This window comes from Aythya marila, assembly GCF_965140915.1.
Source record: "Aythya marila genome assembly, chromosome: 27".
NCBI lineage: Eukaryota > Metazoa > Chordata > Aves > Anseriformes > Anatidae > Aythya > Aythya marila.
The window spans coordinates 3,167,856-3,183,922 of record NC_139068.1 but is presented as its reverse complement, the minus strand read 5'-3'; the positions used below and the strand labels follow the sequence as shown (position 1 = coordinate 3,183,922).

The window sequence follows — 16,067 nt, the reverse complement described above, 5'->3', positions numbered from 1 at the left end:
TCACACCTCTCCCTCACCTTCTTGCTTTGGGGCACCTGCAGCCAGAACAAGGGGCAGCCTGGGAGCATAAACATCAGGAGCTCTTTATGCTGCTATTTAGGGAACTCATTCATCGACTCACAACCCTTACCAGAAATCAAAAACAACACAGGAACGTTGTTACATTCATTAGCAAGTCTGCTGCTAGTTCATTCTTTTATGCTTAAATTTTAAGTTCTTCTGTGGGGTAGAAACCAGCTTTTATATACACATACAACTTGTGATGGGTACAGGAGAGCAGTAAGCTGGCAGCAAGCCTGGTATTACATGCCAGGTTGTCACAGAACAGGAGAAGCAGCTCGCAGGTTCTTTCTTTTCCAGAGGTAAAGCCTGCTGCTGTTCCCTGGAGCAAGTAAGACCACAAACAGGATAATAGAGAGAGCATAAATTCAAATATAATTGTACATCATTTATACCCACGGGCATGCTATACAACATTATGAACAGAGAAATTCCCCAGAGGCATCACAATAAGCTTAGTTTAAAACCCCCTCCACTAGTTTTAGAGATAACTTAGATACCTTCCATTACAAAGAAGTATCAAAATTTCAATAATGCTTTATTAAGGACAGATTAATATGCAATATTTTTAAGCTAAAAACTAGAGCTAAAAATTTAAGCTTCCATCTGGTCTGAAGCAGAACAAAGTGCTGTCTTCTCTTTACAAGAAATATGGAATACTTTCAAGTATCTTGGTCGAAGATACACAAGGTTTAAAATTTCCTAAGTAATTCTACATACATACAGAGAAGTTAGTAGGCATTTAAGTCTCAAACTGTATTAGGTGGGCTGACCGTGCCGGCGTCCTGAGGAGGGGCAGCTGTGCCACTGGGTGCTGAAGCTGTTTCAGTAACTGCCAACGTAGAATCTGCAAAGTAGAAAATGTTTTGGTTTTTAGACAAAATCCTCATTAAACCAGCAAAATTTGATTTCTGCTGTGCATACATGCTTGCTGTTTCAGCACTGGGTGACACCAGTGCAGAATAAGATTACTTGGATCCTAAAAAAGATCTTTTTAGTGCTTTAGAACCAGGTAGAGCTGCTACCAACCAGCACCAGAGCCTTCAGAACAAGAAGCTGCCAGCCTGCAGGGAGGCTTTCCCCCCACTGCAGTCATGGAATAAGCAAAAGCAGCTTAAGATTAAATGAGAAGCTTCTTGCCACACAGCTGTATTGTCTGTGAGGGAAGGGAGAGGACGGATCCAACACCAGCTCAGACAGAAAGGAGACCCAAGGTGTGTCTAGAATGGGTCAAACACTCGAGAATTTAATACTCTGGGAATATGCACAGGTCCTTATCTATCAATTAGAGGAGCTGCCCAACACAAAACCCAGCACTTTCCTTAATTCAGGCTGGGCGAGTAGCACTGTGAACGAGCTATTGTGGAGCTGTAAGAAGGAGCTCGGAGGTTTTAAAAGTGATTTAGAGGAGCTGCATGTGGTTTGTGTTAAGCCATTGATCTGTATGATCAAGTACACATATCTAAAGCCTCGCTGAGATGAAAGGAGCCGCTCCATTTCCTCATCCCACTGTTTCTGAATCCGTAGCCTGAAAGGACACACTATAGCAGGAGAGCTTTTGAAAACCCTTTTCCAAGAGATAACTGGGACACAAATATAAACAACTGCTTAGGTTCTACCACAAAGCTGCACAGTGGTAATCAGAGCGCTCATGTGTCAAACATCTGAGAGCTTGGTTATTAGCCGATGTTATTTCCTTCAGAACAGACACTTCAGCATGCACTTAAGACTTCAAGAAGGCAGCAAAGCTACACTCCAAACCTTGTCAGTCCTGGAAGAGCACTGAACTGAGCGTGCAAGCCCCAGAGACCAGCCCTTCTCAGCAGCAGTTACCAATATTAAGTGGATCTGCTTATACCGACCCCGACGTTCACTTTTCCTATCAGAAACAAACAGCAACGCTGGCAGGTGATGGCTATTCACGAGCACTTTGCTTAGTCGTTTGGAGGGAGAAAGGAAAAAGGGCAAGAGCAGCTTAGAGCAAAGCACGAAAATCAAAGAAGCATCTAGAATACATCACAAAAAGGACAAAAATATCCTGAATAAAACATCTATAGGGAAGAGCACAAAGCTTGCTGAAACTGTGGCAGCAAACCAGCACCAGGTTTAGCTACGGATCCTGCTCCACTGTGCTCTCCCTTCTGGGAGTGATCGCCTGCCAAGAGACTGCTGTCAATGATTTTCCCACCTTTGCCTGGCTGTACATCCACGATTATGCAGTCGTCGTCATCCTCATCTTCCTCAGTGTCCGCCTGAAATCCATCCATGTCCATAGCTTCAGCCTAAAAGAAAAAAAATAAAGGTATCAGGGGTGTGACAGCAAGCCGACAGTGCCAGCACGAGATCCAGCACAGCCAACGCTGAGTAGAACTGCAGTGGTCACTCCTCACGGCCAGCTGAGCAGGCAGAAATCACTGTAAGGAACAAAAAAAGAGTAAGAAAAGCAACCCCTGGCTTCAGCACATTGCCCTGTGGTAAAGGGTAAATGGCACGCAGAGCAGGGAGCACGCCAAGCTTCTGCTCCGAGATGTTCCCCTGTTACAGGGAGCAGCCCACACATCTGAAAGCCAGTTCAAACCTCAATTAAAACCCAACTCTGTTTTGTTTTGTCTTTTTTTTTTGTTTGTTTGTTTTTTCTCTCCCCCTCTCCTGATTTCTTTTGATGCTTTTTTGCTTCTGGAGATGGAAAGGGACTTCTGCCTGTCAAATGTAAGCTCGTTCTCTCCCCTGACTTTTCATCTTGGACAGCCAGCTTCTATTCGGGGGGGGATGACAGTTCTTCCCTGGGTGACCCTATCTTGGGAGCAGCACAAACCACTCATTTTGAATCAGAAAGAAAAAAAAAAAAGAATGCAAGGAGAAACCCACACTGAAGTTGCCCAGCATTGAACAGCTTTTTTTTTTCCTCCCCTTTTTTCTCCTTTAATTGGAACCATGGAACAGAAGTCTGAGATAGACTTTGGTCCCTATCCACACAATTTTATAGAATCTCAGAATGCTCTGGGTTAGAAGGGACCTTGTTAGGAGGGACCTTAAAGCCCATCTAATTCCCGACCAGAAATTTTTAAGTTTACAGCTGTCCCTGAAGTCACACTTCTCAGATGCAGCATTCCCCTCCTACACACGTGTAGGTATTGCCCACTTGAAGGAGCTTTTCTTTCTCTGCAGCTTATGTAAGAGCACCTTCACTTACAAAAGCCCTGGAGTGAGCTTCACAGCAGAGTTCTAGGTGCCACGGATGAGAACAATTGGCAGGTCGAGGCTGTCAGGTTCCCCAGTTTCTCCATCAGGCAGAACGGGAGCTCAGCACCTGTGCTGATTTCGGCACGGGGCACGAGAGGCTTCCAGGAGCCTGCCACCTTGTCTCTGAGCTGCGCTGCACCACACCTCACGAGGGCAACTGAGGTGCTTCCGAGAGCTTTGAAGAATTCAGGCCAACAGTGAAACTCCACTAAAAACCTTTTAAAAAACCTTTGTTTCGCTATTTCTGCTCAATTTGTTATGAGCAGAATCTCCAGTGGGTGCCAAGCAGCTTTTTTTTTTTTTTTTTTTTTTTTTCTTTAAATCTCTGCCTTTATTTAGTGCATATGAAAAAACCCAAGCAGATGGAGTTCGGGGGCTGAACAGTTTCTCGCAAATCTCTGATCTCTATCAGTGCTTGTCCTTGACTGCAGAGCTTCTTCAGTACAAGAGCCAAAGAAATTAAGAATAAAGTGGGAAAGAAAAGCATGCAAAGCCTCGTGTGAGGCTTTTCTCACCCTTGTCCACAGGGGATTATGAATAAATCCACTGAAGAGTGCAAACCAGTCCTGCCTGGAGGTTTGGAGGCTACCAGTTGCTAATACCAGGCTTCAGGATCTAAAGCCTCAGTCTTAAGAGCATGACAGAGAATCACACAGCTAAAGCAGCGATCACACACTTCTCAATCAATCTTTTGGATAATTAAGCTCTTAATGCTGTGCGTTCACCTCTGCTTTTCACGGCAACCACAGCAGGAAGGGCAAAACAAAGCTCAGAGCTGGAAGAGCAACGGCTCCAAATCCATCTCATTTGGTTCCTGTGATTTATTTCATTGGTTTTTTTAAAACCAGCTCTTGAAATCCAGCTTTATGCACGATGAGACTTCACAGACTGTCCAGGGTTGAGCTGCAGCACCTAGGAACCACGTTTCATCGGTACACACGCAACCGATGCAAGCCAGCAACCCCGGCTGCACATCTGGCAGCCAAACACACACAAAAACCTGCACACAAATTGCAGCCAGCTGTAAAAGCACGGCCGAGCAGACGCTCCAACTATTCACGGCTTGGAAGCGATCGCTGCCAAACAGCAGAAAGTAGAACAGCAGGAGAGCAATGTTCCAAAGGGAACAGGCCAAGCTACAGGGCAAGAAAAGAAAGCCACCTCTTTAGAGGTGCCCAATTCCATTCTTTCCCCACAAATTGGGTCTTTCTGCCTGAAGCTTGGTTTCTAGGGCTCAATATTTTGATTCTGATGGCAGCTCTAGGCCAAGCTAGGCGGCACGCCGGAACGCTCGCCTACTGAGGACGCAGAGCCACGTTCCCACCGTGTTTTTTGTTTGTCAGGGAAGGGCGTTGCCAAAGCAGCTCACCTGTTCAGCACCCCGGGGCCTTTTCATGAATTTCGTGATGCACATGCTTCCAGTGGACTTCCTCTTCACGGGCACAGGCGGGGTCTGCAGGAGCGCCGTGCCCGGCGCGCTGCCACTGTCCTCCCTCCCCGAAGCAGGGACTTGGGTGACGTAGTTCCACTGGCAAGGGACGGGGAGGTGCTCCTGAGCAAAACTCTTCAGCACCTCGGAGTGGACGTACCAGCACATCCTGTACTCGGGTCTCTTCTCGTACACAGAGTTCTCGGAAATGATTCTCTTTAGCCTGGCTTTGGAGGGGACACCGCTGTCCTCCCCCACGGGCGTCTGCGGCCGGGACGCGTGGGGGCTCACGGGGCTGGTGTCGCCGCCGTCGGCCGCTGCGGTCACGTCGCTGAACAGTCCTTGGCGGCAGCACTCCTGGAACTCCTGGATGATCACTTTGCTCCCATTCACGTTCCCGTGGAGCAACGGCAGCAGCTGGCCGAGGACTGCAAGGAAAAGGTTGCAGAAAGGTTGTGGGGAAGACTCAAAGGACAAAAAAAAACAAGAAAACAGGCTGACAAAACCCATCCGTGCACAAACAGGACAGAAGATAAATAGGTTGAGATTTCAGATATGGGATTGTAACAGAAGCTGAACCTGATACAGACAAGTCAACCTCAACAACAGTGACCCAAAAGTCAAAGTCACTACCCCTCTTCCAGCCTTTTCATAAATTATTTGCATCCTCACGTTAACTACACACAGGACTGGAAGGTGTCTCATGAACCAAATCCTCTCTCCCGGAAGGATCCACAGGTAAGTGGGCTCAAGCACTTCCAGTAAGTGATCCTAAATGCAAGCTTACCAAAGTATTGTTGGTTTTGTTTGCTTGATTATCTGAAGGAAGAGGTTTTGGAGGAGTGACTAAAGCCCTGCGGGGTGCCATGACAGAAAACTAATTTTCAAGAGATCTCACAGAGCTTGTTTCAATTTCAAACATGTCACGAGCAGGTCACCCTGACACTGTCACTTGAAACAGAAATCCATCATCTCTAAAGCAGAGCACAGCAGCGCATAAATGCAATTACTTAGCCCTTTATGTCTTACTTTGTTGATCTTTTGCTCTTTTTTTGCTACATTTTTGTATCTGCTGGTCTTCCTCTGCGACGGGTAAATCCAGGATACACGCCGTGAACTGCTGGAGAACCTTCAGGTCTGCATTTGTGCTGCTGTCGTTCTCTGCACTTTCCCAGACGCAGCCAATTTTCACAGGCTGTAGAACATGAAACCTCTTCCCCTTGGCCATCAGCTCGTCCCACTCCTTTGCTTTCAGCTTTTGACGGACCTTCTGATTCTCTGGATCACACTCCTAAAGCCACAGGTGAGAAAGAACGTGATACAACCACCCCAAAAAGAAAAAAAAGGTTCTTTAAAACCCAATATTTGTGGTGTGCTCCCCAAATTACACAAGTCTGCTCGTGCAGACCAGAAATGAGTGGCGTCCCTGCCTACACGTCAATATTTAATGTGTTTTACACTGGAAGCACAGATGGAAGCCCAGTGACAACCAGCTCACTTACTTCTGTCACTCCTTCATCTTCAGATAGGTACCCATGGGGTACAAAAAAGCCATCGTCATCATCTTCATCCTCTCCCTCCTCTTCATCATCCTAAAAATAAACTTTGCTTTTTAGAAGCCATACTGACAAGCGCAGTTGTTCCCCAAAAGCTCTTTTTCCATCACACAGAAACCTTACCCCTTCGCTATGGGAAAGGCTTTCTCCAGGTTCCTCCTCTTCCCACTCTTCATCGCTATCTACTTCGTAGTCCAGTAGTTTCTGGAATAAAACCCACCAAAATGCCGCTTCTGTCAGTCTGAGAGTACGATGCGAGAAGCTCCAAAACTCAATAGTGAGAGGGAACACACAAGTGGATCAGAAATCCCAGACAAAAGGTGGACTCGAACACCAGATATTCACTTCAAGAGCATAAAGGAAGAAAAGAACCTGACTATGCTGCCTGTAGGATACTCACGCAGTCCTTTGACCAAGGATTCCTGGGACGGATCATAGTGGTTCTCTTGTTCCAAGTGCCCCAGTACGCAGGACGGTGATTCTCACAGAACTGCAGAAGTTTCATTCTACCAAACTTCCCCCTTTCAGGAACAGCATCTGTTTTGCAGTTAGCCACTACCACCACATCGCTGTTAAAGCAAAAGACCAGCTTCAGTACTTACAGAATGCCCCTCAAGTAAAAGCTTTAAGAAAAGAAAACGCTCCCTGCTGCTCGAGGAAATAGCTTTCAGAAAGTTTCAGCTCAGCCAGGACCCCAACCCAGGGCCTGAGCTCATCAGAACAGGCACTCACAGCTGGCTTGCAAGGACAGGAGTTCCAGACAAGCTCCCTCCCCCTTAACCATGACACTATGTGCAAGAGCAGCTCTGCCTTGGCTCTCTGTTTGCTTTTTAAGACTATGCAAGTTGACCACCACTAAGGCAAGTAGTGTCCAGTGCCAAAACAGAGCTGCCTGAAACACGAGATTTCCTGTAAATAACGATTGGAGAATCATTACATAGAACGAAGGAAATCTCCATTAGAACACGCTCTGCCCAGGAAAATAAATCTCAGACAAAACAAGTGTCAGGAGAAAAACTGCATCTCTAATATCAGTATAAAACTACTTTGAAAGCACTCTCCCGTTCATGACATAAAAGCGAAGAAAAGCCCCAAGCCAGACTAACCTGTTTACTATGTCAGTACTGTTATTGACAAAAGTAGGTCCTGTTTTACGAGGTTTGCGACACTTTAGGTCTCTCAAGAAAGAGCCTTCGCTATTCTGTGCGCGCAGGAGCTGATCCAGCTGTTCTAAGAGGTCTGAATCGAGGGCAATACGACAGAGGGGAGCTAAGACCATGTTCTCCTTAATTTCGAACGGAGCAAACTTTCCACAAGAGCCAGCAAGAATCTGAAAGAGTAAGTGGGGATTGTTAGGGTCTGAACACCTGAGAAGCTGTAGTACCAACAGATAAAACATTCACAAGTCTAAAATACCAGTTTACTGATGTTTGACTGAGAACTTAAGCCCTTCCAACAGACTCCAACAAATCTTCTCAAGTAAATTTAGGTCTTCACAGCCAACGCAGCAGAAGACAAAGTTGAGATTTTTACTAAAGCAACAACAAAATTCTCTTGCCGTCTCTGCTCTGGTCACAGACCTTTTTTAAACCCTTGATATTTTTGAAATTAGGAAGCAAGAAATACTAATGCTTTGTCCACCAAAGAAGGTCCAAGAGACAGATCTGAGGGAAACCAGTGTATGTGTAAGATGGCCAACAAAAATACAAACACCTCACCTTTGGGGCTTGCGGAGTCTTTGGTTTCTGGAAGAATCTTGTGATTTCTGCTTTCTGTGCATTAATACGCTAAAGTCAAAACAAAAATGCAAACTATGAACAAAGGTAGCACACGGCCTTATCATTTAAAGCGAGCTCAAGCATGACCCAGTGTCAAACCTAATGAGGTATAAAACAAAGTTCAGTTATTTACCAGCTCCCGTAACTCAGTAAAAAAGTAATCGCTTTCTGTAACACACCTACACAGATTCCAGTGCCATTACTAAGACAAGGGGTGGAGTTCACTTACAGGCACTGGAAAAACAAAAAGCAAAAATAATTAAAAAGAAAACCAACAGATGTGGGAAGAACTGAACAGATAAACCAGGTACACCAACACCTGCAAACAAAACAGGCAAGAAACCTGCACGATGCAAATGGTGGAGCAGCACCACCAGGTCCAAACGGACACGCTCATTCCCAAGCAGCAGGGCCGAGTGAGGGGCACCAACGCAGGGTTTGCTGCTAGGAGAACTTCTGGGAGAGCAAAGCAGTAACTGTGGGAGTCATTGTGAGCAGCCCAGCAGCGCTCAGCAGGATGCCAGGCAGCCCATTAACAGCATTTCACCATAACAGAGGAGCTGAGAGAAAGCCTTTACCTTTTCTTCTTCTTTTAACCGTTTCTCCTCTTCTTTCTTTCTCTTCTCTTCAAGTTTTGCCCTTAAATATAAAATTCATTTCAACTGTCACAAACCACAAAGCATTTATTTGCACTGAGGCAGAGGTGAGAAGCCCTATACCTCGACCACATCACACCAAACAAGAGGATAATCTGTTAATTCAGCCAAGAGCCACACTTGGTTAAATGCACAAGACTCTCTTCATTCCTTTTCGAGCAAACATCGACCTGTTTTAGCCACAGAGTAGCTAGGCTGCTTCAAACCTTCCTCAATAGCAAGAGGAGGCATTTATTTACTATTTTATGGAGTTACAAGCGACTTCCTCAACAGGCAGGCCACCAGCGCCAGCAAAAGGCAGCCAGGAGCAAGCCTGGTCGGGAAGGGAAAACTCAGTGGAGCGTGACAGCTCTTTTCAGCCATTTCAGATCAGACGCCCAGGTCAGGCTGCAAGCAAAAAGCAGCACAGCAGAGCTGAGCCTACATTCTGGCACGGTCTTTCATGGCTTAAAATACATTCCGTGACAAAGGGGCCTTGCTGTTTGATCAGTACAGCCCCTGGAAGTGAAGGTGTGCATGCAGAGGTGCTCACATGGTTAGACATTACTCCCCACGGCCTGTAGAAGCCACGCCACTTACTCTAAAGCTTCCTGCCTCTCCTTGCGTTTCTCTTCCTTCACCCTCAACTTCTCAGCTTTTTCCTTTTCCTCTTTTTCTTTCTTTTCTCTCCTTTCTTTCTCTTTCAACTCTTTCTCTTCCTCTTTTTTCTTCTTTGCCTCTTCCTTGGCTCGCTCTTTCGCAGCTTTTGCCTCTTCCTTCAGCCTTCCCTTTTCCTCCCTTTCCGCTTGTAGCTTCTGCAGCTTGTCGGCACGCTCCTGGTCCTAGTGCAGAAAGAAGCCATTAAGCAGGTGCTTTTCATGCACAGGAGCTGCTGGCAGACAAACGTGAGTAAAAAATAAGGATGCAATTTTCTCAGCCGAGATGCTACAGCGGATTCCTGCCCCCAGTGCTTGACCTGCAACAGTTTTGAGCTCGTCTAGGCCGTGTTATTAACCACAGCTACCTGCTGCTGCAGCCAGCTCAGCCCTCTGCTTCTCATCTCGTACTCTCTCTGAAAGCATTAACTTCTTCCCCTAAGAACAGACATTCTCGCTTTCTAAGCATCAAAGGACGCTTTGTACTCGCTCCGTACTTGAGTCATCTTCATTATCAATGTATTATTGGGGAAAGTTGCACAGGAGAGAATTTTTATTACTCTAAAAATGTAGCAGGTCGTTTCCAAAAAGCATTTTGGAAATAAGCACCTCATGAGCTAAGCTGTCGTGCTCTTCTACCTGCGTGCGCCTGCCATCATATACATTCAGAGCGAATTTATAAATGTAAAGAGTGAATTTTATCTGATCGTGTTATCTGCCCGCGAGGATTTTCTGACTGCTTTTCATGACCTCGGGCAGTAAAGCAAGTCTCCAAACGCTGGACTGTGCAGCTGCTTTATTAGGCTTGAAACTAACCCAAAAAGCCACTCGTGGCAGGTCGTTTCTGCTAAGCAGGCAGCATGAGGGGCTCGGAGCTTTTTTAAGGGGTGCTGTGGGAACACCAGGGGAAGATTACACGGAAATTTCCAGGCACAGCATTGCAGCCCCTCGTTATGGGTCTATCCAACATAGAAATGAGAACGTGGCACGCTTACTAAAAATGACAAAACAGAGAAAAATAGCTTCCCTCTACTTGTAGGCCTTGGTAATTCCACCAGGAAACTAGGATGTGGCTGTGCTCAGACACAGGAGTGTCCTTATGGTGTATTTCTCCTTTCTTTTTGTTTATTTCACATCTTAGCTTTCTTGGCAGCACCGAGAGGACTGAAGGCATCACAATGTGCCGCTGACACGACGTTGGCAGTTATTTGTGAAAAGCATCCTTGTCAGAACTGAGTCATGGCAGCCAGTGAGAATCCACCAGGTAGCTGTGGGAAGAGCTAACAGCAGGGCCGGCAGCTCGGGTTGCTTTCCAGCACAATAAAGCCTCCATCCTCAACGCTCTCACACGCTGCTATTTATATAAATACACGTTACATAAATAGAGGAAGAACGCTGCAGATTGGAGCTCTATATGGGGCAGGGGGAAAAGCAAGCATCCTAGCACTCTCAGCCACTTAGAACTCAGAGAAAATAAAAATAAAAAAATGCAACAGACCAGCTTTATAAACCACTTCCTAAGAAACATCAGAGCAAGCCAGGAGCCCAAGCTTTGCTGGCTGCAGGGAAAACAACAGGCAGCTTCTCAGCCTGCAGAGCCCACTCGTACAGAGCTGCCTGCTCGAGAGCTCCACGTGCTGCAGCAGCTTCATTTAGATTTAGCCCTTCACGACTGGAAGAGGAATGGACAGCAGGATGATTACAGCACCTTGGCCCTATGGATCAGGGTTTTCTGCCTAGCAAACCCGGGCTGCAGCTTCAGCGTTTCTTCCAGCAGCGACACCCAGCAGTTTCCTCAGCAGCCCTAAGAGCAGCAGCCCGCTCGCCTCGCTTCTTAACGAGGAGCAGGAACGGTTTTGTGGCTCAGAGGCAGAGGGGTGAGGACGGCGAGGCAGGAACCAGCCCTAACCCAAGGCTCCTGAGGGTCTCACCTGTGCCTGTGCGCCTCGCGGGCTGCACCTACTCTCTCTGGAAGGGTTTGTTAAAAAAAAAAAAAAAAATCTCAAAAAGCATTTTGACAAGCAGGCAGCAACATTTCCAGCTCCTTAATATCTTCCTGAAGTGCCCAGGAATGCAGCGCAGGCCACCCACACGTCGTTATGTATGCATTAAGGGGCTGTGGAACACGCTGAGCACTTTAACTGCATGCATTAAGCTTCCTCCATATTCATCAGTCAGGAAAGCAGGAAAAGAGAGGTTTTAAGTGGCCCGAAATGAAACGCAAAGGGCTTGGCTTACTATTCAACGCAAAAGCACAGCAGGTTAGTTTGCTATGTCAGTGAAAAGGCCTTACTCTTTGCAATCTCAGCTTCTCCTTCTCTGCAGAGCTTTTGGGGAATTTCTGAGGTACCTGAAAACACAAAATGCAAGTTTTAGATATTCACGTCACTCCCTTCATGACACTAGAACTCCTAAGAAGACCAGCAGGCTTCACCTGCACGATGCTAACCTTATTCCTTCCGATCAGTATATTCAGCACCATCAGAACCCCTTCAGTACAGGGGATCAGAACACAGCTCAGGCATCATATCTCACCGATTTCCATTTTGGCCTGTCTAACTGTTTCAGTTTCCATTCAGTCCTCGTGTTACCGAGTTTTGCATAGCCAAACCCCTCTGGTTTCTCAGCCCTGAAGCATCTCCCTCGCAGTGTGACACCACGTGCACGAAAACAAACAGAGGCTACAGCTGCTACAAAGCACGGGAGCGTGACAGAGAGCATAACATTTAATTATAGCACAGTAAATAAAGTCGGTTCCTTTGACTCCAACTTTCTTTTTTCTCCTTGATCCTACCACTTACACTTGCCAGGATATAGCCAGAATTTCCTGAATACGAGGGCTTTTCATGTTTTATCTCCTCCTAATCATAGCCCTGTGACTCCTCCACATCAGCCCTGAAGTTCCCCCTGGGTCACACTTGTCATTTCTCCTCCAGCCATTATTTACAGGGGGAAAAAAATAAAGAAAGAAAAGGCTGAAAGGTGCTTAGTGTCTGAAGAGCAAATGGTGCTGTTCGCTGACAGGTTAGGTCTTGGGCCAGTCTGTTTCAGCAGATTCTGGCTTGGTTTCTCACACCCACCCCTTCCTTTCCTCCTGCCATTCTCAGCAGAAGGTAGAATGTTTATCCCTGGGGTTAAGAAACCAAAGCAGACCAAAAGCTTGGTTTTCTATACTCGGACGTCGAGGTTTACACGGTGCAGAGCTGTATCAGGAGATCCTGTACTTATCTGATGGAAGGAAGAGAGCTTTTAACTAGGAGCTCTCGGTTACCAAAAGCTGTTTCCACCTTGAAAAACAACCAGACGAGGACAGACAACTACAGATCGATGCGCACACTTCCCATTTTGGCAAGCAGACCGTGAGCCATCTCAGGTTGTGCTTCACACCATGAGAAACCAGTAAGTGGGCTGCACTGCCAGGTTACTTACACTGGGAATCAAGTACTTTTTTTTTTTGGTTTTGCTGTATTGGAAATATTCTGTGTCTGCTTGAGTTTGTGTGTGCACTTTCAAGAAGTCAGACTGCAAGTTTTAGCAGCCCCAAAACCAGATAATTTTCTCAGATAATTGAGAAAATCAGCACAGCAGAAGGAAGACCGAGCCCGTTGAGAGCTCCAAGTCCTAACTAACTCCTTGGTACCTCCTCCAGGCCGTTGAGGTTTTCCCTGGGGTCTGGTCCAGTCTCTCCTCAAATCCCCGTGGGCTAGCTGATGAAAATCTTTCTTAAAGGGCTTCAGGCAGCAGAAGGCAGTTCTCAGGGGATGGCACAAGCAGCAAGGCGACCTGCCATCCCCCTCTCCTAGCACAGAGGCCTCCCCATGCCACTGGCTGCCCTGCACCATGTCTTAAATCCCCAGCCCAGAATCCCTGCCTTGGTTTTCCTCTAATTATATGGTTGAGAAAACCAAACAGGACTGCCAGCCACCCCCGGCCTAACTTCAGGTGAGGCTCGGCTGCTCTGGGAATGCTCCGTTCCCCAGTTTGAGCACTGGGCCCCCACCGGAGCAATCCCTGCTTTGCATCCTCACTGAGCTGCATCCTCACCGCGCTTCCCAACTGCTCAAGTCAGGACTGCTCCAGCCAGCCCTGCAGGTATCGCTGCCTTTACAGCCCTCCTCTTCAGCCCAGCACCAAGTCACGCTGCTTGGGGGGCTCTCCTGCTAGGAGGGCAGGCCCTAAACCGAAACAAAACCTGCTCACAGACTGGTGATGAAGTCTACCTGGGGTGAGCGTTCTCACAGTGACTACAGCAGCTCAGGGAGGACAGGCTGGAGGCTGGAGGCCATCACCTGTTGGACAAAACCCTTTGAACACTGCTCCCGTCCCATTTACCAAATCATTCAGCAAGCATTCACGGCCACTTTATAAAAGTGAACCTGTCATGGAGCTTCAAGCTGCCTTCCTGCTGTGCGAGCATAGCAGCTCTGAGCCAAGCGAGATCTAAAATCTTAGAGCTACCCAATTTAAAGGAGTCAAAATGGCAGCAACTCAGTTACATCATTAATTACAGACACCACCTGCCACACGCTGCTCACAAGCTTTGTATCTTAGCCATCCCTCTCAGGGCAATCGCAGGAAGCCATCCGACCTAGCTGCAGGGTAACCAGTTTTAAAGAGCCCGAGAAAAGAGACCAACCTTCCTAAGGGGCGTGGAGAAAGCTAAAGGACTGGTATTTCTCTTGGGTTCTGCAGCAGGCTGTGCCTCGGGGGAGCTCACAGAGGGAGAGCTTAGCGAGGAATTAGTGAGTACAGAGTCTCCTTCATGGGACGATTCCGCAGTCTCGTTCTCTGACGTGACACTCCCGTCCAGAGAAGTGACCGGGGGGGATCTGGCGGTCATAATATCCTCCAGCAGCACTACGGGCATCTTCCCCTCAAATATGATATCCTTCAGTTTGCCCTGATTAACCTTGGCGTTTTCCAAGTCGTTGCACTTCGTTAACCCAGAGCACGACTGGAGGCCAGCTACCAACTCTTCCTCTTGGCTCGCCGCAGCCTCACGCTGCGCACCAGTCCCCACTGAGTCGTCCGTGGGGCTACTCTGGGTGGAATTTGGGCAACTCAGTTCGCTCGTTCCTTTTCCTAGCGTGCCGTTAGTTCTAGCTACGGATGACGACGCTTCGGAATCAGAGCCGAGGCCGTCGCTCAGTCTATGGCTAGAGTCACTTGCAGGGTCAGTAGCGACTGCAGTCTCTGTGCTATCCTTTGTGTTCTTCTGGATGAAGTGATCTAACGGACCCTTTCCGTTAACGAGCTGGGGAGCGAAATCCCCATCCGCGTTCAGCTGGCAGTCGTTCTCCACGTTGTCCACGGAGGCGCGCGACGTGTCCGCAGCGGGATCCGCGCTCGGGCCGAAACCTTGCGAGCTCTTCACCTTCTTGACCTCGTGCTCCGCGTCGTACTTCTCCTTTGGCACGGGGTTGAGGCGTTTGAACGGCAGGCGGGCTGAAACAAAGAACGTGCGCCCCTTTAACCGCGGCGTACGAGTTACGGGGAAGGGGAAAGGGGGGGTGAGAAAAGGGAAGGAAGGACCCCAGCCGCACACCGGGGCGCTGGGGGGTGGCCCCCGGGGTGGGGGGGGGGGGGGGGCCGGGCCGGGCCGCCCGCCTCGTGGCTGCGCTTCCCGGAGCCTCACCTTGCACCAGCTTCCGCGGGGGGCCGCCGGCTTTGTCTCGGCACTCCATGGCTGCGGGGGGAGAAAAGCACAGCGCGGTGAGAGGCTGCGGACACCCCCTCCCGCCCCCTCCCCGCCACCGTCACCGTCACCACCACAACCGGGGCAGCGGCGACCCCGAGGCCCGGAGCCTCCCCAACCCCCCCCCCTCCCCTCACAACCCCCTGAGGCCTTCAGGGACCGGCGCTCCCCAGTGGGGGGGGGGGGCAGCGGCCGGGCCTCAGCCGAGGCCTCACCGGCGGGGCTGGGCCGGGCCCGAGCCCGCTCCCGGGGCCTCCTTTGTTACCTCACGGAGGCCTCGGGAAGGCCCCGGTGGCCCCGGGAAGGCCCCTACCTGCCATGGCGGGGCGGAGCGGCCCTTCCCGGCAGCGGCGGCCGAGGCCGAGCGGCCCCGAGAGGCCCCGAGAGGCCCCGAGCGGCCCCGAGCGGCCCCGGCCCGTCCGGTCCCGCCCCGGCGGCTCCCGCTCGTATTTGGCGGGAGCCGGGGCGACCCCGCGCCTGGGCGCGCTGATAGGCGGAGCGCGCCCACGTGACCCGCCCTTCCGCCCGCTCCGCCCCGCCGCCAGCTTTCCGCCTCATTGGGCCGCGCGAGCGGCGCCGCTGATTGGCCGCCGGGCCTGTCGCTCCAAGGGTTTAGAGGCGGTGATTGGGTAGAGAGGCGGGGGGAGGGGGCGGGAGGGGAGGCAGCAGCACGCGTTCCGCGGGGGTGGGCGGGGCCGCGCAGCGCGCCGGGCCGCCGCGGGGCCGGGGCCAATGCGCGAAATGGCGGCGGGCCGGGCGGCGCTGCCGCGGGGGCTGCTGGGAGTTGTAGTCCTGGGGGCCACACGAAGGCCTCCCGCCCGCGGCGTCGGCCCTACGGCCTCCCACCGGGCCGCCCGCGGCCCCAAGGCTCCCCCCCGGTCCCGTCCGTGAGGCTGCGGCTGGGGCCGGGCCGGGCCTTGCCGCCCCTGACCCCCACGGGCTGGCTGCGGCGGCTCCCCGGTGCCACAGCGCTGTTCCGTTAGGGCCCGTCCCCGTTTAGCTTTTTGTTAAATTT

The 16,067-nt window shown here is 49.9% G+C and overlaps 1 protein-coding gene across 1 annotated transcript; it reads right to left on the bottom strand.

The window, feature by feature from the left end:
- Positions 1-412: 412 nt before the first annotated feature.
- CHAF1A (chromatin assembly factor 1 subunit A) lies at positions 413-15,522 on the bottom strand. Its single transcript, XM_082779811.1, has 15 exons — positions 15,366-15,522; positions 14,993-15,043; positions 13,994-14,802; positions 11,651-11,707; positions 9,302-9,543; positions 8,645-8,705; positions 8,007-8,075; positions 7,395-7,618; positions 6,689-6,857; positions 6,412-6,492; positions 6,235-6,324; positions 5,762-6,023; positions 4,673-5,160; positions 2,249-2,342; positions 413-907 (listed from the first exon to the last, which is right to left on the bottom strand). The coding sequence occupies exons 1-15, from the start codon at positions 15,370-15,372 to the stop codon at positions 810-812; spliced, it is 2,802 nt and encodes a 933-aa protein (XP_082635937.1). The 5' UTR covers positions 15,373-15,522; the 3' UTR covers positions 413-809.
- Between the last annotated feature and the right edge of the window lie 545 nt (positions 15,523-16,067).

Excerpts from the sequence above, each read along its gene's own strand:
- CHAF1A (XM_082779811.1), bottom strand. Across the intron at positions 6,024-6,234 it reads AAGATGAAGGAGTGACAGAA|GAGTGTGATCCAGAGAATCA; the intron begins GTAAGTGAGCTG and ends CTGTGGCTTTAG. Across the intron at positions 2,343-4,672 it reads GGCCCCGGGGTGCTGAACAG|GCTGAAGCTATGGACATGGA; the intron begins GTGAGCTGCTTT and ends TTTTTCTTTTAG.